General features: G+C 33.1%; 1 protein-coding gene across 1 annotated transcript in view; it reads right to left on the bottom strand.

Moving 5' to 3' along the window:
- LOC132717565 (cytoplasmic aconitate hydratase-like) overlaps positions 1 to 27250 on the bottom strand; it is a 45039-nt gene extending 17789 nt beyond the window's left edge. The window contains exons 1-8 of the mRNA XM_060701057.1: positions 27129 to 27250; positions 17130 to 17225; positions 15913 to 16081; positions 15015 to 15152; positions 10719 to 10904; positions 3470 to 3539; positions 1941 to 2124; positions 1334 to 1473 (exon numbers count right to left, since the gene is read on the bottom strand). Of these exons, the coding sequence (XP_060557040.1) occupies positions 1334 to 1473; positions 1941 to 2124; positions 3470 to 3539; positions 10719 to 10904; positions 15015 to 15152; positions 15913 to 16081; positions 17130 to 17225; positions 27129 to 27147 (1002 nt within the window). The 5' untranslated portion in view covers positions 27148 to 27250. The remainder of the gene's footprint in view (positions 1 to 1333; positions 1474 to 1940; positions 2125 to 3469; positions 3540 to 10718; positions 10905 to 15014; positions 15153 to 15912; positions 16082 to 17129; positions 17226 to 27128) is intronic.
- Positions 27251 to 27457: the final 207 nt, after the last annotated feature.

The following is a 27457-nucleotide window of genomic DNA, read 5'->3' as shown; positions in this document are numbered from 1 at the left end:
TTTTGCCCCGAAAAAAATCTGAAAAAATGCCTGGGAAAGGGACCTGAAAAGGTTTTCCCCCACCCGTAAGCTGAACTTGCCAAATGACCTCACTTTGTCGGTGTGACCTAAAACCCAAATCAATCAAAATCAAAACTTTTCTTACTCAGGAATTAAAGTGGGAAAACCCTAATTGCCCACTGGAAATGCCTCCCCCTTTTTTAGAACAGAAGAAATTTTTTATGGAAACCTAAAAAAACTGCTTAGGACTTACCCGTTTGCCAATACGAAATTTTTTTTTCAAATGGGAGAAACCCCAAAGTCACCCTACCTGGGCAATGTTAAGTGGTTGCTCTATCGCGATGACAGCCAGCAAACCCGGTCCAAAAATTCAACAAACTTTTCCCCCCACCCTATGACCCCTAAATGCTGGAAGGAAATCAGTCAGTCGTCTGTCAAACAAACAATCAAGTTTAAAAAAAATGAAAAATGACGTAAAATGTTTGCTAAAAAAAAAAAGAGCTGTCGAGCACAGCCCGCTTTCCATTCCAGTGCTTGGGGTACATTAGACCAGGATATGGTAGAAAATCTAAATTTAAAAAAAAATAAAATTTTATAAAAATAAACTTAGGATTTTTGGGCTTGGGGAGTGCTCTCCATTTGCTTTAAATACAATTTTAATGTTCAAACCCATTTTTTTAAGTAGTTTACGAGATCCAACTTTCACACCAAAAAATTAACCAAAGTTGATGTTGAAAACTGGCGATACTACGGTAGCACTAGGTAATCCCAAACCACCCGAATGCGCTCCCAAACCTCCAAAAGGGCCCCGTGAAGTTAAGTTCATGTGGGGCTTTCCCCCGTCTTCCTGGGGACACCCGGAGAGCCCCGGTTGACCAGGCAGAGCCCCAAAAAACCCCCGGACAATCCAGGGGGGGCCCCGTGGATTTTTAAAACGCCGAAAAGATTTCTTTATACATAAAATTTTTTTTAATACAAAATTTTGTACCAGAACAGTAATCTATGATGATTTTCTGAAAAATCCTTATGCAAGACTGGATGGAAGGGAAATAGGAAGGGTTTTAACACAAATAAATTGAATCATCGCAAATTGTTGGATTCTTTTGAAATGAACAGAGCTTCGCTGGCGCTCTATCAGGTTCAACTGTAGCTCCATTTCCATCCTAAGAGACTCTGCCGGCATTTACCGGGACTCTACCGTAGCTCTACCAGCAAAATCACACCCAGGATCATCATTATATCTGTTTTTAGTTTTAGGAATTTCAAATTAATTATGTAATTATTATGTAAAACACAACTTCATAAACTTATTAATAAAATAAAAATAGATTACCTTTGTAATGGTAAGGACAATGTCAGTTGAGGTTGTTAATGGATTTGGTTCACCAGTCAGTTTATATCCCACTACTTCTGGCAGTACCATACTAATAGATTGACCTAACATCACAGCTTCAGCCTCTATACCTCCTACACCTGTAATATTATATACACATCATTATATTCTAACTAAACTGGCACTATTCCCGATTGAACATAGAAGGATTGAAATTGTGTGTTATTATGCAATAAAATCACTGTTATCGTTCTATATTTAGACATGTGACATAACCATTAGATATGTGATGTAACTAATGAAAATGTGACATGCTGAAAATAAGTACGGAAACAAATCAGGCACAATTTAGCTTAATATCAGGTACAGCAGCATTTATTTGTTGATATCATGTGAAAAACGAAATAATATATCCAAATCAGTGATTTTATTTCTTGATAAAATCACTGTTTTGTCATTCCGATGCACATCATTATTTCACTCGGGCTATGTTCTCGTGATATAATTCCTTGCATTTTTTTTTTACTAACTTTGATTATTTAAAGATGTATTTTACTCATCCAGAGTCATGCTGTCAATAAGATATGAATAAATTTTTCTGTCTTACCCCATCCAACAATACCCAGTCCATTTATCATAGTGGTGTGGGAGTCTGTTCCAACAAGACTGTCCGGATAGAGTACACCTTTGTCGTTGAACACAACGCGAGCCAGGTACTCTAAGTTCACTTGATGTACGATACCGGAACCGGGCGGCACTATCAACATGTTCTTCAATGCGTTAGCACCCCACTGAAAACAGTAAATTGACTAAATACACAAAACATGTTCTTCAATGCGTTAGCACCCCACTGAAAAACAGTAAATTGACTTAATTCTCAACATGTTCTTCAATGCATTAGCACCCTACTGAAAACAGTAAATTGACTAAATAATCAATATGTTCTTCAATGCGTTAGCACCCCATTGAAAACAGTAAAATGACTAAATAATCAACATGTTCTTCAATGCGTTAGCGCCCCACTGAAAATTAAATTATGTAAACTGGTTTGTACAGAATTCATTTTAGTTTGATTGTGTATTAAGCTATAAGCTTAAAGACAGACTTTTGTTTCCGTTCCTGCAACCAACCAGTACTGAGCAATGAGTGTAAAGTTTCTTGCTCATGGAAACAAAGACTTGCTCCTTAGTAAATTAACTAAATACTCAATATGTTTTTCAATAAACAAGCATCATACTAACTAATACCATAAATTTAATATTCAACATGTTAGCACCCAACTGGATTAAATACTCAACATGTTTTACAATAAACAAGCATTCCAACTTACTAAAAGCATTAGTTTAATATTCAACATGTTAGCACCCAACTGGATTAATTAAATTAACATAATAATTGACAAGTTCTTCAATGTTTAATTAAGAATTAAATTAATTTAATACTCAACATGCTGTAGCCATCCCTAATAAATTCACAAAACTAATTTCTTCAATAGTCTTAGCACCCCACTAATAAGTATTTATTCTTTTCAACTGGCTCACAACTTTTATGTGAGCTAAACTTTTGTATAAGAAATAAGCTGCGTATTAAATTCGAATAAGCTATTTTCTGTTAAAATATGACCATTTAATAACAATCCTACCAAACAGCAAATGTTAAATAAATTTGCAGCAAAATCTAACACAACAAATTAGTGATTCTTTTCCTTAAATAACAGAGTTTAAAGGCCACTACCCAACTGAAATATTCTTGAAAATCATGCAGTTTGGGTTATGCTTGCTTTAGGGTACACTTTAACCTTTCTATGAAACTACAAATGTAGCTCAGTCATCTAACTTTTCGGTAGACTTACCTTTTGCTAAAGCCAACTTTTGGGTAGACTTCCCTTTTGCTAAAGCAAACTTTTGGGTAGACTTAGCTTTTGCTAAAGCCAACTTTTGGGTAGACTTAGCTTTTGCTAAAGCCAACTTTTGGGTAGAACTACCTTTTGCTAAAGTCAACTTTTGGGTAGACTTCCTTTTTGCTTAAACTAGCAGTAGCTGGGTCTAACATTATGTAGAACCTTAGCAATTTGTGGGGCATTTTACAGTAGATATTAGTACAAATATCAAATTAACATGAAAACTTTGCACTTACCTTGAGAAAAACAAATCTTTCCTTGTTCCTTTCAAATTCCAACATCTGATTCTTCTCTAAGGCATCAGCACTAGAAGATAAAGATGCAGATATAAATAACAACTTGCAGGCTATGTTTTTTTTTCATTGCATTACTTTAAATCTATTTAAAAATTCAATGTTAAAATTTTCCTTACAGGGACTCCACTGAGATTTTTTGACATGACGATGACTGGAAATATTTTTCCCAAGATTTTTGTACCATTTGATGTAGACCAGACCAATAACTTCTGTGCACATTTTCATATCATACTCACCCAGTTTTTCCAAAATAATCATATTTGGTGTGCGAAATGACGGCAAAATTATTTCAAAAGTTTCACACAAAATCAATATTCAATTTAAATTCTGAGTAAATTTCTTTACTTTCATCTTCAGATATTTCCCTTTAAGTGCTTAACTTAATCTATGAAAGAATTCCAAATTTTATATTTTTTAGGCTTTTTGACCTCAGTGGAGCCCCTTTAAAGGAACTTTTTTAAAAATAATTTTATACAATATACCATTAAGTTGTGTGCAAAAAATTAGAATATACCCTCAGAATAATAATTTCTATTGTGCAAAATTAACATAAAGATGAAAAGCGTTAAAATGCTTTAAACTAAATCATGCTAAGAATTACCCTAATCTAATCTTGTATGTATATTTTTTCTATCATCTTTTAAAAATATTTCCCCTTTAAAACTGCATGCCTCCAGATGAGCCAAAATATTTCAAGAAAATTCGAATTGAGTAAAATTACTATAATTTCAAGAACAGTAAAAAAATATTCCATAATTTAAGAAATAATTTACATGTTATGTGCGATTATTACATGACTGATTTTGCAGTATTTATCACCATATATCTACTGCATTTTTAATGCAGTATGGGCTATTTTGGCAAATTTTGACCTCTTTTTTGGTTATTTACATAGGTTGTAATTAAGTGTAGTTTGCAATGTGAAAACTATTTTTTTTTCACTTCACAATAATTTATTTTTGAGTACATTTTAAAAAATTTCATGAAAATTAGCAGGGTTGACCTGGTCACAGAAGATTTTGTTTTTATGTATGACTAAGTCATAACAGACTATAACCTTATTATTATATGGACAACATTCAATAATTTGATTCCAACCAATTACTTGGAATTCACTTAATTTCCTGAACATAAAAGTTCTTGGTCTTGCCAAAGAGGACATTTTCGATGGTTCTTAAATGCGTGAAATGTCTGTTTTTAAAAAAAATGTAAAATGCAAATACTGTAATATAGATATTGGTACAGCAACGAAATAAAATTTCTTTGAATTTAATTTTAATTTTGGAGTATATAAAATACTTACAGATTATATGAAGGCAATTATAGAATATGTTACATAAAATGTACATTGCCTCAATAATAAGAAGGAAAAGCAAAAAAAGATTGGGTGTTTTTTTAAAATATGAAATAAATAAACAATTTTGAAGAAATGCAAAGGAACATTCAATCAAAAGAAGTCACAACTGAAAGTTCAACAGAATATGGTTGAAAAACAAACCATCAGAAATTTATATAATATATACATCAAATACTTAATTTCGTGGGCATGAAATTTCGTGTTTTTTGTCACTTTTGTCAATTTTGTTGGTTCTTAAATTTGTGGACAGTTTATTTTTTCCAAAAGGTAAAATGTAAATAATGTGATGTAAAACAATTTCCCAACATACAAAAATGTAATTTTGTTGGATCTATAATTAGTTGATTGGCCTATCCACGAAAACCACGAAAATTAGTGCCCCACGAATAATAATGATTTTGCAGTACTTTCAACATTAAATAACTATATAATGTACATTTGCGATATATAATATATGCCTAGCAACAAATTTATACACTGCAGCCTAATGACATAATTGATAAACAATTCCTTTAGTTTAAATAATGATTTTTTACTATCGTACAGATTGTATACAATTAAAAAGGAAAATTAGATGAAACTGCAATTCTAGTGGATTATGTGACTTTGATGGAAATTACAAATGTGAACTGTTTGTTTTTTTGGATATTATTCCGATTTGAACATTATATCAGTCATTTTTTGTAGGTGCGAGTTTACATCACACCGACACAGTATAGGTCATATGGCGACTTTCCAACTTTATTGGTGGAGAAAGACCTAAAGTGCCCCTTTTTGCATTATTTCAGACTCAAACAGGCAACTGAGTAAAACCATCGGCGTTCTGAAAGCTAGTTGAATAGCTTTCTCACATGATATAATTCGAAGACCCTGGCACAGCTTGAACCTACAGCAGTGAGAGGCAAACAGTTTGAAGTTAAAGACCTTAACCACTCAGCCACGAACATATCCTGCTACAAGAATTTTGCAGCTAGTCCCGCAAAGCAGGTGGCCCTGAAAATAATTTCTGAACCCTGTAACACAATAACACATGTGCCACATACACCTTCCCATTGTGCCTCTCCTAAAAGGTTTTTTTTTTTTAATTCTATACTTTGTTTGAAATACAAGCTTTTCATTGGTTGATTATCTTCACAAATTCAAAATTGACCAATGACATCAAAGAAATTCACAGACTGGTTTAGAAAAACAATTACATTGATTTTGATTGGTTACTTTTTGTGGCAAATTTAAAATTGACCAATCAAAGCAAATATAATAAAAACTAGAGGATGCTTTTGTAAAAAAGCGCATGTCTCCCCCACTGCACTGTGACCTTGACCTTTGACCTACTGACCCCAAAAACAATAGGGATCATCTGCTCTATAAGACCAATCATCCTATGAAGTTTGAGGGCTGTAGGTCAAAAGGAACTCTAGTTATCATCCGGAAACGAGAAATTGACCAACGGTCACTGTGACCTTGACCTTTGACCTACTGACCCCAAAAACAATAGGGATCATCTGCTCTATAAGACCAATCATCCTATGAAGTTTGAGGGCTGTAGGTCAAAAGGAACTCTAGTTATCATCCGGAAACGAGAAATTGACCAACGGTCACTGTGACCTTGACCTTTGAACTACTGACCCCAAAAACAATCAGGATCATCTGCTCAATAACACCAATCATCCTATGAAGTTTGAGGGCTGTAGGTCAAAAGGAACTCTAGTTATCATCCGGAAACGAGAAATTGACCAACGGTCAGTGTGACCTTGACCTTTGACCTACTGACCCCAAAAACAATAGGGATCATCTGCTCTATAAGACCAATCATCCTATGAAGTTTGAGGGCTGTAGGTCAAAAGGAACTCTAGTTATCATCCGGAAACGAGAAATTGACCAACGGTCACTGTGACCTTGACCTTTGAACTACTGACCCCAAAAACAATAGGGATCATCAGCTCTATAAGACCAATCATCCTATGAAGTTTGAGGGTTGTAGGTCAAAAGGAACTCTAGTTATCATCCGGAAACGAGAAATTGACCAACAGTCACTGTGACCTTGACCTTTGAACTACTGACCCCAAAAACAATAGGGATCATCTGCTCAATAAGACCAATCATCCTATGAAGTTTGAGGTCTGTAGGTCTAAAGGAACTCTAGTTATCATCCGGAAACGAGAAATTGACCAACGGTCAGTGTGACCTTGACCTTTGACCTACTGACCCCAAAAACAATAGGGATCATCAGCTCTATAAGACCAATCATCCTATGACGTTTGAGGGCTGTAGGTCAAAAGGAACTCTAGTTATCGTCCGGAAACGAAGAATGGACGGACTGACGGACTGACGGACGGACGGACTGACGGACAGGGCAAAAACAATATGTCTCCCCCCGAGGTGGGGGAGACATAATTATTCAATTCAAAGAATGGTAACAATCTCTGGTTTTATAAACTTTAAACCAAACTGAATTAAATGTGAAACCCGTCAGATAAAATCTATCCCTTTAAAGCCAATACACCTGAATAGACTTACAGTACACCTAAATAGACTTACACCGGAATTAAGAATATTTTGAGTTTTTCCCAGCTAATCCATAGGTACAATCAAACTATTGCAGTTAGAGCTTCGAAAAACAAGCGCAACAGTTTGACTAATCTATTATGACAGGTAGTGCACCATGAATGAGTACCAAATAACATCTATTTATAAAGTTCTCTATGTACATATTAATTAAATCTAAAGATAATTTTTATTGAATATGAGATAGACTACTGTAGAATCAGACATTTTTGTGAAGGATCAAATTTTGACTAATTTTGCAAAAATATATGATTGCTAAGCGCCTACTCTATAACTAAAAGTAGAAACTTATTTAAGGACAAAAATTAAGATGTAATATTTAAAGATAAATAACAATAATAACTAAATAAATTAACAATAAGATAAAAATGATCAAGATCAATATTTTGATCAACTTTTAAACAAACTTTTTGTTGGGTGGGTTTTTTTATTACATTTACTACCAACAGGTACTTTTTTCTAGAAGAGGAAGAGAAAAAACTAACATTTCTTCCATTTGACCTTAAAGGCCCATTATGACTCAGAAATCCAATTTTTTATTTTAGAAATGTCAAACATGTGTTTAATAATGTTTAAATATGGATTAAGAGCATGTGTGATGTTTATCTAATGAAGAGAGTAGCACTGAACATGCAGTTATGTGCTGTCAAAGGTTACAGCAAAATGTAAACAAAGTAGTATATTTTGACTTCCATACAAAATACTAACTCACTAAAACTATTCCAAATGCCATCAGAACTTAAAATGCAAAAGATAAATCATGTATATATCAAATGAGAATATTTATGGAAACTGTAACAAGATACCAAAAATATTTTGGTAAACAGGTTTTTGACGAATAAAAATGATAGCATTTCTGAGGCATAATAGGTCTTCAGTAAGTCTTTTGTCTATAAACCTCTAATATATAAGATACTCCACCAATCAAAAGCTTGTACAAACTTCAGCAACATTCAGAACTCTCTGGAAGAGTTGTTTGTTAAGTTTAAGTTTTTTGGGATTTTTTTTCTGATCCGCCCCTTAATCTGATATTTTATAAAAAAAAATCAGAAATTGGACAAGGTTTCAAAACTTACTGAGCTAAAACTGATTTCAATTTCCTTTCAGATATTCTTGAAATTAAATTATGGGCAGTAAAAATTTGTTTGCACAAGAATATGGTCTCATATTTGCTGTGATCCACATCGTTACAATTGATTTTTCCACTGTGACGTAGCGTATACACGAGCTAATTTTACTTGTCTTCATTTGCATGTTAAAATTTGTATACAAACTTAAGTGTTACCGTGGGGTTTTCTTTTCAAAATCATAGCTTATGAACAATTTTTAATGAGATTTACAACAATAATACTGTTACAAATAGTAAGTAAACTATAGAATGCTTGGCTTTAAAGCCGATGGAAAATGTGTTAACATATTTTATTTAAACACAGCTTTAAATTTAAACATTCAATTGCAAAAAGTCCTTTCATGGTTTATTTTCTCCAAAAACAACCATTAATTTCACAATACATACAGTGTGCTGGTTTTTTTTAAACAAGCTTTTAAGTGATGAACTACCTTTTATATCATGTTCATTATACTGTGAATTCACTCACTTTCGTGGACATGAATTTTCATGGTTTTCTCACAAAAAACATTTTCATGAATACTAAAATTTATGAACAGTTAATTATTCCAAAAGGTAAAACAAGAGCCCGGTTTGAGCCGGGTGATGCTCCCCGAATAGGTTTTGGACACAGGAAAGTACACCTCTTGTAGTTTCAGAGTTATGTCCGTGGAAAAAGTTCAAAGTGCAATAATTCTAAAATTAGGCAAGGCAGAGTTACAGTTCTTTGCACTGCACTTTAATCAATGTGATCTATCAACCTACAAAGTTTCTTGATGATATCTCTTATGATTTCCGAGTTATGTCCTGGACAATTCAAAAAGTAAAAATAAACAAAGGGCAATAACTCCAGAATTAGGCAAGGTAGAGTTATGATTCTTGTGCACTGCACATCTACCCATTGAGATTATCTACCTACAAAGTTTCATGTTGATATCTCTTATAGTTTTACAACTATGTCCTGGATAAGATTTTTCTAAAAGGGGAGATTATTCAAAAATAAGGCTTAACAGAGTTATGGTTCTTTTGCACTGCACCTCTACTCAATGAGATCTATCTACCTACAATGTTTCATGTTGATATCTCTTATAGTTTTAGAGTTATGCCCCGGACAAGATTTTTCTATAAGGGGAGATAATTCAAAAACCAGGCAAAATAGAGTTATGGTTCTTTGACACTGCACTCCCCCTTGATGCCCTCTACCACTGTATGAAGTTTCAACAAATTTATCTCCAAGGGTTTTCAAGTTATGTTCCGGACAAAGTTCAAGTTCAAAGTATTAAAATAAACAAAGGGCAATAACTCCAAAATTAGGACAAAAAGAGTTATTGTTCTTATGCACTGCACATCTACGCATTGAGATCTATTCACCTACAAAGTTTCATGTTGATATCTCTAATAGTTTTAGAGTTATGCCCCGGACAAGATTTTTCTATAAGGGGAGATAATTCAAAAACCAGGCAAAATAGAGTTATGGTTCTTTGACACTGCACCCCCCCTCAATGCCCTCTACCACTGTATGAAGTTTCAACAAATTATCTCCAAGGGTTTTCAAGTTATGTTCCGGACAAAGTTCAAAGTATTAAAATTAACAAAGGGCAATAACTCCAAAATTAGGATGAAAAGAGTTATTGTTCTTATGCACTGCACATCTACCCATTGAGATCTATTCACCTACAAAGTTTCATGTTGATATCTCTTATAGTTTTAGAGTTATGCCCCGGACAAGTTTTTTCTATAAGGGGAGATAATTCAAAAACCGGGCAAAATAGAGTTATGGTTCTTTGACACTGCACTCCCCCTCGATGCCCTCTACCACTGTATGAAGTTTCTACAAATTATCTCCAAGGGTTTTCAAGTTATGCTCCGGACAAGACAACGGACGGACAGACGGACGGACGGACGGACAGACGGACAAGGCGCCGACTATATGCTCCCCCGAAATTTTTCGGGGAGCATAAAAATGTGATGGAAAAAAAAATATTACAGCAGACAAAATGAAATTTTATTAAATTCTAAATTTGTGGAATGACCTATCCATAAAAACCACGAAAATTAGTGCCCCATGAATAAAAATGATTTTACAGTATTATAAACTTTAAAAAATAACTTAAAAAATAAACAACATCTCGCAATTGCTCATCTCACATTCTACCCACCCAGGAGTTTTTGCTCCGTGAAAGGGACAGACTTTATCTGAGATGGGTAAATCACGACCTTGAACTTGACACAGGTCACATGGTGCATTTGGTTGACCTTGACTCTTGACCTTCAAGGCTGCACCTGTTTTTGACCTTTGGCATGACTTTTGACCTCCGCCTGGGTTGGGAGAATTGACTAGGTTGCTGTAAAAACAAAATGAATAAATGATAAGGGGAAAGTGCTAATCGTTATTATCTCCTAACCCCTTATCCTGCTGAATTAATGTGTATTTGCCCTTTTTTGAATTCTGAACAGTCCATATACTGTATCATTTTAGACGCGTCACGACAAAACCAAGGTAATGCGTTTGTGACCAGCATGGATCCAGACCAGCCTGTGCATCCGCTCTGTCTGATCAGGATCCATGCTGTTTGCTATCAGTTTCTCTACTTGTTTAGGGTTTGTAAGCAAACAGCATGGATCCTGATCAGACTGCGCAGATGCGCAGGCTGGTTTTGATCCATACTGGTCGCAAACCCATTATGTTGTATTTGTCGTCACGCGGCTCATTTACAGAGGGTATTGAATGAGCGTAGGTCCAATACTGAATTTATTGAACAAGTTGAATAGAATTATATTATGTGAGAAAAAATACAATATTATTGAATGAGTTCAATAAATACAGTAATGAACCTACACAAATATAATAATCTATTTATCACATACTAAAAGTAAAGACTGTTTAAAGTGTAATTATTTTTCATTGACATGTTTATAGTGCAGCATTTACATCTAGCGCTTCTTTACTCTTTATATTCATGTAAAGCAAATGACGTTGACACATCAAAATATATGCACAGCCGTGCAATACCCTTTTTACAGAGTCGAAAAAGCGGCACAGGTATGTGATAAAATGGATTTCTTGATAAATACGACAAAAATTGAGCTTCAAACAGTATAGAGACTGGCAGGTCAAGACTGCACTGGCTCTGTACTGTGGTGGTATGGCTTACAGGTGTCTGACATCTAACACACACCCCCCTACCCTACCCCCATATATATATATATAATAAACACATATTTATTACATAAACCATGACGCAGGAGTGTAATAAAGCCACTTAATAAAAACGATATAACACGAGTGTAATAACACTTTGATGTGGCGTCATGATTGTGTTAAATATAAACATAGCGTTAAAGCGAGCTAACATTACCGTTACATTGTAGGCGCATCAAAGAAAATAGCTCTTTTCAACTGTAAACTGTTGTTACATTATTTTGTATTTTGAATATGTGATAAATACAATATTATATTTGTGTACATTAAATACTTAATTTATTGAACTTTGTTTGCATAATATGATTTTATTCAACTTGTACAATAAATTAAGTATTACACCTACAGTCATCCAATATTCTCAATTTTATTACAGATATAAGAAGGTGTGATGGGGATATCAAATGGTATGGTTAATCATTTTCTCATTCCAGCAGGATAAGGGTTTTTACTTATATAGACTATATTTGTAAACGAAAACTGAAACGTGAGACATAATCAAGGTATACGTTCGTTATACAAATTGAAAGTATTCGAAATAAGACTGTCAATATTAAAATCGAGAAAAGTGACTGAACAGATTTGGCTGTTTTAAATCGATTGAATACATGTAAATCAATAAAATAAATTTCAAAAACAATTGAATAATCTAAATATTGAATATGCTTATAATAGATTGATGTGATTTGAAAGGCAAATTATAGTTTGTGATAATTAGTGTATATAAACTGCTTTCTTAATTATGTCTCAAATTTCTATTCAAAACCTACTTGTATGAATATGGAAAATCATTAACTAAGCATATTTTTTGTTTATTTTACTGCTCAAACTTCCAAAATACAAAATATGGTTGCTTTTTTTTTCTTCAATCCTTTCCAAATACATTCATTTTTATCCCAATCATTCCCAAGTATGTTTATTTTTCATCCAAATCCCTACCAAATATGTTTTCAATCCCAATCATTGCCAAATATGTTTATTTTTATCCAAATCATTACCAAATATGGTTATTTTTACAATCATTGACAAATAAGAAAACAAATCTGAACATGTTATCAAGTAAAAACATGCATTTGTGAAAAGTAAAAATAAAAAAAATAGTGATTTTATTACAGTAAACAAACCAATTAAATAGAGGATATTTGTTTGTTTGTGTGTAAGATGAAATTTTATTTCATCGAGTGGGCTTTAAAAACAGTATTCTCACGAGTGGCATAGCCACGAGTGAGAATACTGTTTTTAAAGTTCACGAGATGAAATAAAATTACATCTTACACAACAAACAGACAAATTTTCTTTTTATTTTATGCTTTAAAACAAGTTAAAACGAATTCCATAATTTTAACGTTGATATTAAAATCTGTTTCCCCCATTGAGAGCCCCATTTAGAGGGAATTTCTCATTAAAAACAAGAAGTCTTGAGCTGAAAAATAAGTCCGCCAATGGAGGTTAAATGAATGTGATATTTATTCATTTTATTAAAAAAAATGAATGATCACTTGTTTTAATAAAAACAAACAATTCTTGTAGGAGAAAAAGTCCAACCATCCATCCATATTTCTGTTACTTACTGCGAATTTATATTAGACCTGGCTTTGTAAAATGTAAACGGCAGCCATTTTTTTAAAGTCGTGTATTTCATGGGAGGAAAATAATTGTGTAAGATACAGAAGGATATAATTTGGATTTGTTAGTCATACACCTTTTTAAAAAGAAAGAAAACTTATTTGAGGATTGTAACAGACAAAAAATAAGTGTTGACAGAAGTGAAAACATTCAGAAAAGGAGCTAGGAAAATGGAAAAACTTGGAAGTTTGCTAAGGCATTGTAAGGAACGCTGGGTTGATTTACTTATTTTACGAGTGATAGCTGTCAATGCTTTTCAATTTTTCATAAAGCATACGGCAGTTATTGCTCGTAGGATACTTTAATATGCCCAAATGTCATCAAGAGCAGTTTTGCATGGGGTAGGAATGTATTTTTTCAGACTGTAAAAACGAAACAAAAAAAATTTAGAGACGAAATTTTGTGATTGGAATTTGAAGGAATAGAAGTAAGTTTTCTCTCTTTATTTTACTTTTGACATTTATGTTATTTATCTATTTCAGCTTTGCTATTTTTTTAACAGCCCGATATTGTCAGAATTGTCAGTAAAAATAGAATTGAGGTACGACATGGGGAAAATCTTAAAAAAGTAGTTTCGTCATTGAAAAAAGTGAAATTATATTTTGATAATTTTCACTGTGAAATTATCAAATATAATTTTCATGGATAAATCAATAATCCACTGAAAAGCATAAAATAAAATGATGTAATACTTCTTGAGAGAAGCTTTCATATAATTATATTTCCATATTTGTATACAAAAATATCGAATTTTTCCCTTCTTAAAAGTAAACCCTTTCCAAACAACTGATATCATCTGAGAAATTTGACCACTGTCTGTTGAAAGGTTGACAATATACTCTGTATATTAACTTAATTTCGTGGGCATGAATGTTCCTGCTTATATAATTAACTTTAAGGCTTGTGATAACAAGGTTCATGAAATTTCTTAAGGTTTAAAGCTACCTTAAACGAAATTTCTTCAGGTACATAGACCTTAATAAGAAATTTCTTAAGGTTTAAAGCAACCAACCTAGAATTTTTGCAAGGCTAATGTTTACCTAAATATGAAAATTTCCTTGTCATGCCTTGTCATAAAACTTTAAAAACAATTATTTTCAAGCTGACTAAAGGAGAAACAAAGCTCTGTTTAATAAAATCAAAATAACAATTTAAAGTTTAGAGTAACTATCCATTTCCATTTAAGACTTTGAATATTGATCATCATAATGATTAACTCATCAGTTAATGAATGATGAATATGGTTTTGGGTCACAAGGTCAAAGGTCAAACACTGTAAAGGTCACACAAATACTGGTTGAGGAGGACCACGGGTGCACATTTGTGCATTATTTATGGCAAGAGTAAGTCATGCCATCTGATCATGGTCTGCACTGTTCACTGTTCAGTCGGTAAATTTATTTTGAAGTTTTCCCATCAAAAAGGATTGAATGATTGAAAAGTGGACAAGTCTACTTAAGATATTTAGCATGGTAAAGGGTTTAGAATATATACTTGATGATGAATAATATAATAATAATTATAATCAAAACTATCTATGTAGATGAACAGGATGGTTAAGCAGACTAGCTGTTTTTTTCTTTTTCTAATACATAACGATTTACCCATACTTCCCCAGAATGCCTACCTTCTAGAGACATCAACTTGGATGGAGTGATCTATCACCAGATCTGCAGGACATACTGGATTTATTTTCTCCGGGTCGCCGCCCAATCTCTGCACCGCATCTCGCATGGCAGCAAAGTCTACCACGGCTGGTACTCCCCTGATGTTATATAGAAAGCACATGATGGAATATATAATTGTATCAAAGTTCGGAGACTTTACTATTGAAAAAGTGTCAGAGTCAAATCAAATACTAATACGGTGCATTAACCGGAGTGCATGTATTAATTACCCGCACTCACTATCTGTTTATAGCATGCTCGTTGATTGGCTCATTGTTTCTGGGATTTACTCATTTTGATGACAGGGATAGAAAAGATAGAAAAAATGATAGAAAAGTGTTTTTTTTTCTGGGGTTTAATATTCTGAGTCTATCCAAAAAATCCAAGTCGAATCCATAGAGCACTGCCATAGAGTAATCCACCTTGACCCATTTTTATTTTTTAGTCATCATTTAAGTATGTAACAAAGATCTTTAAAAATGTCATAAAATTGGTATAATAAGATCAACACTTTTTTTTCAATTGTCATAAAAATTGGTATAATAAGATTAACACTTCTGAGTACAATACTGAACTCTATTGGACTCTTACACAGCTGCAAAGCTAATATCACACACGGGCCGGCACCTCCTCCAATACAGCTTTCACATAATGTGTACTTATCAAACAGAATATTGAATTCAACAATACATTATAAACCCATAAAACACTGAACTGGGCTCTAGGAAAATGTAGATAGGCAAGAAATTCTAAGATAAAGTACTCTGGACAGAAAAATGTGATACGGTAAAAATGATATCATTATGACACCACATTTATATGCAATCATTTTGTGGACTCTTGAAAAGGTTTACATACGTGAAGTCTTGTAGGATAACACGTGATGGCTTAAACGGAATTTCAACACTTCTGGACTGGTTCACCTCCCAGTCTAATATTTTCTCAACATCAGACTGGTACACATAAAAATCATCGCAATTCCTCACTGCTGATTCTAATAACACTCGGATGGAATACGGCAGTTTACCTGTAAAATAAGTACATTCATCACGTAAACCGCGGCACAGGAGTGTATTAAAGCCATGTAATGAAAACGATATTACACTAGAGTAATAACACTTTGACGTGACATCATTTGCGCTATTTGTACACATAGCTTTAAAGCGCGCTTATGTTACTGTTAGCGTTGCACTATAGATGGCGTCTATGAAAAATGACTCTTTTTAACAGTTTACCGTTCTTATCATATATTATGTGATAAACAGAATATTATATATGTGTAGATTCAATTCTAACTTTATTGAACTTATTGAATAAAACAATATTATGCTCGCCAGAGGCTCCCATGATATGATTTTATTCAACTTGTTCAATAAATTTAGTATTAAACCTATACTCATTCAATATCCTTTATGTATATTTAAAACATGCATCTAATCATCTTTTTTTCACCATTTTTTTGCATGGAATTAAAATCCTTCCTATCTGAGATAAGTGGTTGGCTTTTCAGTGTTTTGATTATAGAAAAATTTGATTTTTTTTTAACAAAATATTTTGACCCAATAGGCATTTTTGCCATTAGTTTTTTTTTTTGTCTTTTTTGGTTGGGTTATATGCTGCACCAGCTTAGTATAGGTTGCATGGTAACTTTCCACCTTAGGTGGTCCTTTGTGATTTTTTTCGGGCACCAAAGGGCACCTGAGTAGAACCACAGACGTTTCGTAAGCAATTTTGCCATTAGGAACAGGTCTGTTTATCTGCCATTATTATGTTAAAATAGTAGGAAAAAAATCCACACACTCCTACTAAACCATACATTTTTTGTTTGTTTGATTGGGAATTACGTTACATCAACACAGTATAGGTCATATGGCGACGTTCCAACTTCACTGGTGGAGGAAGACCTCAGGTGCCCTACTGTGCATTATTTCACGCACTTAAGGGCACCTGATTTGAACCACTGATGTTCCATAAGATAGCTTTCTCACATGAATGAATCCAATGTCCCGGTCAGGATTTGCACCCTGACCCACAGCGGTGAGGGGCAAGTGGTTTGAAGTCACAACCATACATACCGTATCTTTTATCAGCAAGGGCTGGGAGACTGTAGTACTGCCATTCTTCCCCTCCCACTGACAGAGGCTTCTTTAGCTTGTCAAAGGCATTTGTACCTGTTAAGGAAAGAAATCAAAAACACTGTATCAATTGGTGATAACAAAAAATAACACTCAGTGTCTATTCTAGAAAGGGGGATGTGGGGATTCACTCATATTTTTGAGAATTTCCCCCTATTTTTTCAGAGGCAGGGGGAAATTTTTACATAGAGAAAGAAGGAAAATGATCAATAAATGTAATAAATTCTCCAATTTTTAGATAAAAATCCCCCAGTTTTACTTTTTTGTAAAAAATTTCAAAGAGTGTATTTAAAAAGAAAACTTAAAATAAGATACAACAGTACTATTAGTTTGTTTGTTTGTTTGATTGGGTTCTATGTCATACCGACACAGTATAGGTCATTTGGCGACATTCCAGCTTTACTGGTAGAGAAAGACCTTGGGTGCCCTTCCGTGCATTATTTCAGGAACGAGCGGGCACCCGCGTAGGACCACCAACGTTACGTAAGCTAGCTGGATAGCTTTCTCACACGAAAGAATTCAAAGTCCCTGTTGGGATTCGAACCCACAGCGGTGAGGGGCAAGTGGTTTGAAGTCAACGACCTTACCCACACTATTATTGTGTATTTATAATTTAAGTATTATTACAATGTATATATGTCTAATACATTATAAAGTGCAACTGTTAAGTCAAAAGTTAACTTTTTTCTAGTTTTTGTATCTTAGCTTTTTCTAAAAACAGATTCACATATAAATTCTTTATAAGTTATTATATAAAAATATCTAAGTGTACAAATACAAAAACATACTGTATGTATAATTATGTATATTATTATTTACGTATGTTATGTAAAACTATAAATTGCAAAATGTAAAATGAATGTATTATGTAAAGAAAGTATAAATGAATGGGTCTTAAAAAAAATCTTTTTTTTTTTGTTTCAATTTATACTACAATGTGTGTCCATAGGACACAGATGTGTCTCCACATTTCACTGTTAAATCAGTCTACAGATGGCCCGTCAGTGACAGACTTGTTGCTATAGTTATTCAAGGGACTTAACTCTTTTTTTATATATTATATATTGGTCTTAGAGCAAAGTTGGAGAAAAAATAGCCACATAAGAGCAGAGCTTATAGAATAAATTAAATAGCATCAAAGGAAGTTTACTGACTAGTTTAACATATTATATCTATAATTATGTTTATTAAGCTAGACAGACGGACATAGTCAAATCTATATATCTATATTCACCTGGTCACCCTTTTTAAACTTGAGAACTTTTTTTTTCACATTTACTTGTAGAATGGACAATAGGGCGGAAAAAAATAAAAAAGGAACTCATACAAAACATAACTATCTATCAGATAACTATGGTTTTTTTCCAAATCATAAAAAAATAAAGAAATTTTAACAAAACTTAAAAAGATTAAAACTTTAAAAGATTTCCAAATGAGATAAAATGAAGTACTGATAATGAATGACATGGATTTTTCATATTTTTTTACTTTTTACTATGACTGTCCAAACCAATGCATAACACTTAAGGACTTTTATCTTTGCTTTAAAGACCTACCTAAACAATCACAGATCACTTAATTGTTTTGTGTTGTCTTCACATTAGTGTTGAAATATATGACTTGTGGAAGAAAAAAAAGAAGCACATTAATTGCTTTTCAATTTAACACCATTTACAAATTAATCTTGTGTTGATATATCAATTCTATTTATTATAGGTATAAATTCAAATAATTATATAAAATTATAATTGTATATTGTAATTGTTGAACATTTTACACTTTACAGTGTACACTGAGGTAAAGATAAAATATTATCTTATACTTTCAAAACTTTTATCTTTCATGATGTGTCTTTATGAAGTTATTTTGTTATCTTTCATGATGCGTCTTTAAGATTTTACTTTGTTATCTTTCATGATGCATCTTTAAGATAATTTACTTTATTATCTTTTGTGTCAGGACATGATATCTTCTTAACCCTGTTGTAAACTTCTGGATACAACTTTATCTTGATGTAGGCTACATTGTAAATTATACATTTTATAAATGTATTTCAGGACAAACTGATGTGACACGAAAAGAGATGTTCAGTTTTGTTAAAATGCTGAACAAGCATATTTGCCTATAGTAATAAAAACTTCAAAAAGAACAAAGATCAAAGAGGTAATTAAACTTCTACACAGAAGGACACAAATAAAAGTGCCTAACTTACTGAATGTCAAAGAAAAGAGATGATGAAATAGGAATCCTTTTTATAATTGTGTCTAAAGCAAAATGTCCACCTATACAAATGTATGTACAGTAAAATGCCACCTAACGACCACGCCACAAATAGGACCACGCCGCTATTACGGGCACTTTTTAAAAGTACAAAATATTTGCCTTCTTTATTCATTGAGAAAATTGACCAGAATACCGACCACGTCTCTAATCCGGCATAACGACCACTTCTGTCAGACATTTGTGTGTATTTCTTATCAAAACATTAACCTGTACTACGACCATGCAACACAATGACCAGACATCACTTGGTGTTAATTGCCCCCCAATTAATTGTCGTAATCTTCCCTCTGGCGTAAACAAATACACCGGGTCAAATGAGGTCATTAATATACATCAATTGATTAGACGCTTGCTTTACGATGTATCTGTAGCATTCAAGCGTCAACATGATCAGTTTAAACCACTTCTGGCTAATTAATCTAAGCAGCTATGGTGCGAGAAACGATTAATTTGTAAGCGTAATTATGATGTGATAAACAAGTATATAGCATGTAAAATTGTTTGTTGTGCATCACAATTTATAGCAAGTATGGTAAAAATTGCTAATTTCACCAAATTATCAGTTCATGTGTGCTTTATTTCGATATGTAATTAATGTATAAATCATAATGAGAGTCATACTATATAAATACCTCATATTTTTCTTTTAAAGTGAAAGTCGTAAATTAATGTTTTCATCATATTAATGATGTACAGTATAATAATTATTATCATGCATTAAAAATGTTTTTTGTTTAAAAAAATGTGTTTCTTTTTACTCATTTAATTAAGTACATTTACCATGTGCATTAAACTATACAAGGTATACATTAAGTTAAGTTGGACTTTGTCGGCTGTTAAAGTGACTTATTCACTATTAAGACCAGTTCACTATTAAGACCACTTTGAGTCAGACCCGTTAGTGGTCTTAATAGAGAGAATTTACTGTATTCAGCAAGAAGAGCTGTCATTGATTCAGTGTAAAGCATATTGATGATACACAGTTATCGGATTTCAAATATTGGCAATAAATTGATAATTACTCCTTATTCCTTGTATATACATTTAATTCACTTTCATATTTGTTTAAATGATTTTAGTAAAATATATGTTCTCTTAAAACAAATATATTGTGTCCTGTTTATAAATGTCCTTTGCATGATTTTTTTTCTGACTATGTATGAATAATTTGGAATACTTGAATATTATAATTTTAGGGAATTAAATGGTGACACTGCTAAAAATACATAAAGAAATTTTGTTGCAATTAATACTGTTTTTTATCAGCAATCAAATTAATGCTTGGTATAGTGAAAGTGGGATTTCTTTCAGTTGTGAAGCTGGTATTCTGGAATTGTGAAGGGACCTTATTCAAATTGTAAAAGTAAAAGGGACATTTATAATAAGGCCCCTATAAGAGTGAAAAAATACCTTAAGTGACTTTTTCACCTTATATGACAGAGGCCTATAAAAGGCTTCTTCCAAATGGAAATTATCTTTAAAATCAGGCAGTTTCCAAAAAATCTGAACTAACACATGTCAGCTTTTTTTTACTTCCAAAATTAGCAATTTTAGCAACAATTGTGACAACGATTGTGAATGGGGCTCTATTAAGGCACCAAAACTGCATGAAAATAAAACCCACAAAATAAAGTTGTTGTTAATGCTCATAACTCAAAATTATATCTCTAATTTATTTTCTAGTTAATTTATACAGAACAATAGAACAAAATATAAAAGATACCAAATCACCTTTTTTAATTTTTGAAATAATGTTTAAAAGAGCATGGTATTGTGGCATTGTTTTATTCACTATAATCACAGATTAACCTGTAAAGGTATATCTTGAAATCACAAGGTCAAACATACTGGCAAGATGGCAATGGAGTGCCAAATTAAAAAAAACGTATCTGAAATTTTACGGTATATACCGTATTGTATGTTCAAAATCAGTTTGTGCTATTGTCTTAATAAGACAATCATTTGTTACCTAAGTGCAGTAAAGGGATAACTCTATATATAATGTATTTAATTTAATAGGAGTTAACCCGTCACTGCACAAAGGTGATAATATATAATATAGTTCTTTCAGTCTATGCACCATGATATGCTTGATGTGTCACAGTATAACAGGTATGCTTGAGATTGAATTACCAACTCTCTCACCCATGGGTATGTGCATGTCATGTAAGGCCCCCACGATTACACGTTTAAACGGATTCGTTTCGATTTTCATTCATAAACGTTTACGATATTGTTTACCGTTTAATCGAAATGACTATATTGTCTTACAAAATTTCTTAATCATTGCCTGTAATCATGGATTTTATCAATTCTAGTGGTTTATTCCAAAGTAAACAAACGGAAAATGGGTGTTTACACCCCTCCACACAGCATTATGGGGTTACAATGCAAAAAATGTGTGCTGACTCAATCGTGATGAGCCCTGCACATTCTTTATTTGTGCATGTATTAAAAATAGAAAGAAAGACATCATTTGGCGACTCAAATACATGTATGGTGTGTATAGTACATTGAGGTACCACCGTTTAAACGGTATCGTTTCGGTTCTTAGCAATCGTGTAAACGTTTACAAAACATTGTAAACGTGGGAGCCTTAATGTCATGGAGAGGCACCTGTTTGCAATCTGAAGATGATTAAAGATCCTCTGCATGTTTTAAGACGACAAATTTGCATGTGTTCTACAGCTCTCAATAACATTTAAGGCGGAACGACTTATTTAACTCTTATAAAGTTAGCTGCCACTGACATGAGTGAATCCAAGAGGAGTGACCCTACAAAGTAAGCAGGGACGATGAGGAACTCAGGAAGGGTTCTAAGGTGCATGAGCCCCTAGTTTATAGTGACAGCTTGGCACCAGCAGTCCTTATCAAAGCTATCCCCCCTTATATAGGTGGCACAATAGCTCAGTTGGTTAGACCACTGACTGTCACTCCTGAGGTCCAAGGTTCGTTCCTGGGTAACATCCTTTGGATTTTTCAGAGACACTTTCAGTGTTTCCCAAATACCTAGAGGTGTACTGGTAAGAAATCCAGGTAATCCTCGAATGTATTAGTGCTATACACTGGGTATGTAAAAGAACCTAGGGATCTGTTCAATAAGAGCTAGGGACTGTTTCCCAGATTCACTTGTATCTCACAGCTTTCTCTCACTGCTAAGTGTAATCATAAACCATTTTGAAGCAGTATTATGTACTGGTTGGAGACCACCAAAACCGGACAACCACCAAACCCGGACGGCCCCAAAAATGCTTAATTTAGTATTTTCTTTGTTCAGTCATCAGTGGTTGTCAGTCACTTTTTTTATCAACAATAAATGCAAGTTTCCTATATAATTTAGTAAATAAATTTATTTCAACCTCCTTAAATGGTAATATTTTAATTGTCTATTTCAAAAATGTTGATGTTGAAATTTGGGCGTCAAGAATAGATATGTCCTAAAAACACAATTCTTTTTCACCCCTGTTAAGAATGGGATAAAAATATCTGTAACATGATGAAAATTCACTGTCTCCCACTGTAACCTTATGTAACCCTTGTATCCCTTGTCATGTGGGGGTGAAAAATAATTGTGTTTTTGTGCCATATATGGTCAAGAAAGCAATGCCTGATCTCATATACCAGCTATAATCATTTGCAGAGTAAACAATAGAATATCCAACACTTCACTGTGACTTCAGCATTTGTTGCTGAAATATTGTATATCATGTTAAAAATTAAAAACACCCAAGCTTTTATCTGAATGGAATCATGTACTGTACATATCTGGCCGGACACATGGTACTGTAGTCCAACTAATTAGACTTGTCAAAGAGACACCGAGATAATTTTGGACGGGCGCTGTCTTTTTCCAAGTCCAACCACGAACTGCATTTTTATGCACGGACGCTTCCCAATTAGAAGTTGTTGGGAGCGAAAACTTTAGAAAAGTTTTCAAAGAAACGGTCTACATTACCTGAAAGAGAATCGTTTTTTATGCAAGGTTCCAAATTATTCATACTTCAAAGTCGAACAGAAGTCTTAAATATTCCACTTTAATTTTTTTTAATCGTTGAAAATTATTGAAAGCGGCCATATTGGAAAACGTGTCATGGTTGTTAAAATTGTAAAACACTGGTAAATCCATGGTGTAACACAAGGTATCGGCGGCAATCGATTGTATTTGCCAAGCTTTATTATACAATTTGTTTATGTTATTTATATGAATTATTGCAGGAATAACTCTTTTATTCACACACAAATATTTCAAGCATTAAAAAAGAGAATGTGTAAAGGAAATTATGATTAACCTTACTTAGAAATTAAATAGTTTTAAGTGATGTCCGATGTGCAGATCATACTGCATTTAAGTCCGTTTAAATTGTCCAAATTAGATATTATTAAGTTGGAATTTTTAACATCTGTGGATCATTTAGGTATATATATTAAAATTTGAAAATTCTGAACTACCTTTTTATTTTAAATAACCCTCCATGATTTCCCCCACATCGAAAATATCAATGTATATTGTAGGTACATGCTTAATTAGTGAATTATAATTATACTATACATGATGAAGCAAAAAGAAAGAATTTCAATTTATATATTACCAACTCCATATCATTTTTCTAGTTTATTTTTTCCATTTAAAAGAAATTGAGGAGCGGTTGTGTATGGGGAAGAAGTTACAAAACAACCCAAAATAACTTTAAAACTCTGAAAAAAAAAAAATCTTAAAATTTCAAAAACTATAAAATGGAATTTCAGACAGTCCTCAGTAAATATATAATTGTCGCCACAGATTTTGACGGGGTTTTATGATAAAAACACAGCAAGCGGAAATTTAGTGACCGTTATTTTAAGATGTTGAAATAGCATAAACAATGTAAGACAGATGGGAGAAATGTTGGAACGACTGTCCGCAAAAGGCACGCAAAACCTCTGATACCCCATTTTAAAAATTCCATGTTATTCTAGTTCCCGGCGTTGAACGCACCTCGAATGTTGCTCACATTGAAAGTTTCCATGATTACCGCCGTATTATGTTAACACATCTGTGCATGGATGTTGATTAAAAATTCAAAACATTATTATGTTTAAGTGATAAATTCGGTTTAAAACCCGGCGAAAGGGAGCACTTGAACACCAGAGCCGTTTTGGACCCCTGTTATTTTGTTTCGATTTTGAGTTTCAGGCTTTTTTGGTTTGGGTTTTTTTTTTGGAGGGTGGATAATGAATTGGGGAAAAGTTTTTTTCTGTTTCTTTAATTTTTTTTTGTTTTCCCGAATTGTATTGATAATCTTATCGTTTGTTGGTTCGGTATACATGAAATACAAATGAAAAAAATGAAAAAGGGAAAAGGGGCTTTCAATGAACGAACCCCAATGCCCCAAAAAAACCTTTGGCAAGGAGCCCAGGGGGATCCTAAAAAAAAAGGGAAAGGGGAAGGGGAGCAGGTCAGGTTTATCATAAAATGTAACTGAAAAGGGAAAATAAAGAAAATAAAAAAATAAATGTTAATAGGACAAAAAGTTAACGCAGCACAGGGGAAGGGGATAGGAAATTCGGGGAGGGGGCGAAATAAAAGAAAAAACTAGGGGAAAAAGGGTAGATACTTACCCAAAGACGAAAAAAAAACAAGGGACACAAACAAAGTGTCACCAAAACAGTATGAAACAGGACCACTTTAAGTTTAACCGGGCACAGGAGAAGGGGATAGGAAATTTGGGGGGAGGGGGCGAAATTAAAGAAATAAAACTAGGGGCAAGGGAAGAAACTTACCATAGAACGAGAAAACAACAACAGGGACACAAAAAAAAAGTGTACCCAAACAGTTGAAACAACAAGACATACACCTTATACATTTATAAGTCTCTTAATTTGTTCATTTGAAAAATTCTGATCTTCTCAAATGACTTTTTTTTAATATTCTACTTTTAAATTTGTATTTCAATTAAAATATGTGACCCGTTCCTTTATAGTTACACAGCATATGGCTGGATCACAATAAAGTTCCTTTTTAGTAAATTAATAAAGTATGTCAAAAAGACATTAACTTTATCATAGGTTTAATATGGTATTATATATCGGGCAATCGGTGTGAAAAAGAGCTTCTTGAAATATTATTTGTACAAATACTGAATAATTTGAAGTGTTTTCAAATAGTTTCCTTCAATATTTCTTTTTACGTTCCTAATTGTCATATAAATATGCCATGTATAAATGAAGTCCAGTATTTTATCCGAGAGTGACATTTGGCAGTCATTAGCAGTAACAAGAAGGCAAACCACCAATTGCATAAATGTTGAGTATATGTATTAAAATATTTAAAAAATATTAAACAACAGTACTTGTACGGAGCCTATTTGCGACCATTGCATTTTAGGTTAAATACCAATGAATACTTTTAATAGTATTTAATAATGCAACACATTTTATTAAAAAATAATGAATAGATTTATTTCCCCCGATATTTTCGTTTAAGTTTAATCTTCATGCGTAACCCACACACTTACCTTGGCTTGACACACTTGGGGTAGCTACTACCAGCTTTTTCACGGAATCGATTTTTTACGATGACGTCATAACATGTCCGCCGAAGATAGAGTAGACCAGTACACATTTTTGAAATAAATCGCATGTAATGCGGTTTAAGACAGGTACAAATCTAATATTTTTTCTTAGGAGAAGTTAGTACTAAATTTATAATTCTATTGATCTTTAGAGGGTTTGATTGAAGTTAACTTTCAGGTTTAAGCAGTAAAAATCAGTCAAACTATCGATAGTGTTTGCCGGTAGATTTTCCGTGCGTAAAATGAACAGTTAAAATTAGGCGTAACGTTTTGACAGTAAGAAAAAAAGCTGTAAAATGGGTCAAACCGTTCACGCCAAATTAATTTTAGGTAATGGTACTGTTAAAGTGTAGACAATTTAGGTAATTTTTGATACCCTCCTTGATGAGGGCCTCGGATATAAGTGTCAATATAAAATCAGAAATAAAACAAACTAGTTTGTTAGTTAGGATAAGAACTAGCTGAACTGGGTGTTATTTTTTTAGGCCTCTGGTTGGAAATTATTAAATCTATATGGAAAAAGTGTTCTAAAAGTGTTCCATCCCCGACCAGTAGATATATATTTATTTATCAAAGTTACTGGTAACATTTAAGTTGTTACTAAATTGTATGTATTCACTAACCCCCTACTTTTGGCTTAAAATCCCATAATATTCAATACTCTCTGGAAATTTGCACGGACATAATTATTTCCATTTTGAATTCAAAAATAAACCCTTTAAAGTTTAAATGCACATGACATGTCCAGGATCCATGACCAGCACAAGCTTCTTTTAATGGCCGGAATGATCAGCATATATATCGAAATTAAGCTAGAAATAGTTCAGGGTAAATAAGTTCTTTTATATCTAATACTTCTATTCAACCTAATTTAATTTCTTAACTAGCTTAAGTTTATCCAATAATAAGGTCAAATTATGGGATCCAATATTTCGAATAAGAAAAGTAGTTTAAAGGCTGATTATAATGGATTGTGTTATAATAAAATGTACAGACTATTAATAAATGTTCACATTTGTTTTTTCTACTTATCTTTCTTAAAATTACTAAATGTCTTGAGAATTAAATTGACAAAAACTCAATATTAAAACTAATGATTACAAACCAGTTGTGCTGTCCGCCATTTTGAACTTTCGACAAATCACGTCACGTGCAAAAATAGAAGTATTCACCACAATGCACCTTAACTACAATACCGCAAATACTTGATAAACACCGACAATCACTAGTATCGGAAAGAAAAGTAAAGGGAGCACTTGATGTGCGAGTAACACGGATTCGATTTTAGAAAACCCGGATTATTCCTAACTAAAAAGTTTGATGCAATAGTATGGTTAAGGTAGGGACGCTGTCCCTAATCTTTTACACGGGATTTTAACAAAATGTTACTGTTAACTTTTGCATTACAGTAGATTACGTTAAGAAACCCCTAAT

Source organism: Ruditapes philippinarum, unplaced genomic scaffold (genome assembly GCF_026571515.1).
Source record: "Ruditapes philippinarum isolate M1 unplaced genomic scaffold, ASM2657151v2 ctg8530_1_1_1_1, whole genome shotgun sequence".
Classification (NCBI taxonomy): Eukaryota; Metazoa; Mollusca; class Bivalvia; order Venerida; family Veneridae; genus Ruditapes; species Ruditapes philippinarum.
The sequence above is the reverse complement of the archived record's forward strand: the minus strand, read 5'-3'. Positions and strand labels throughout refer to the sequence as shown.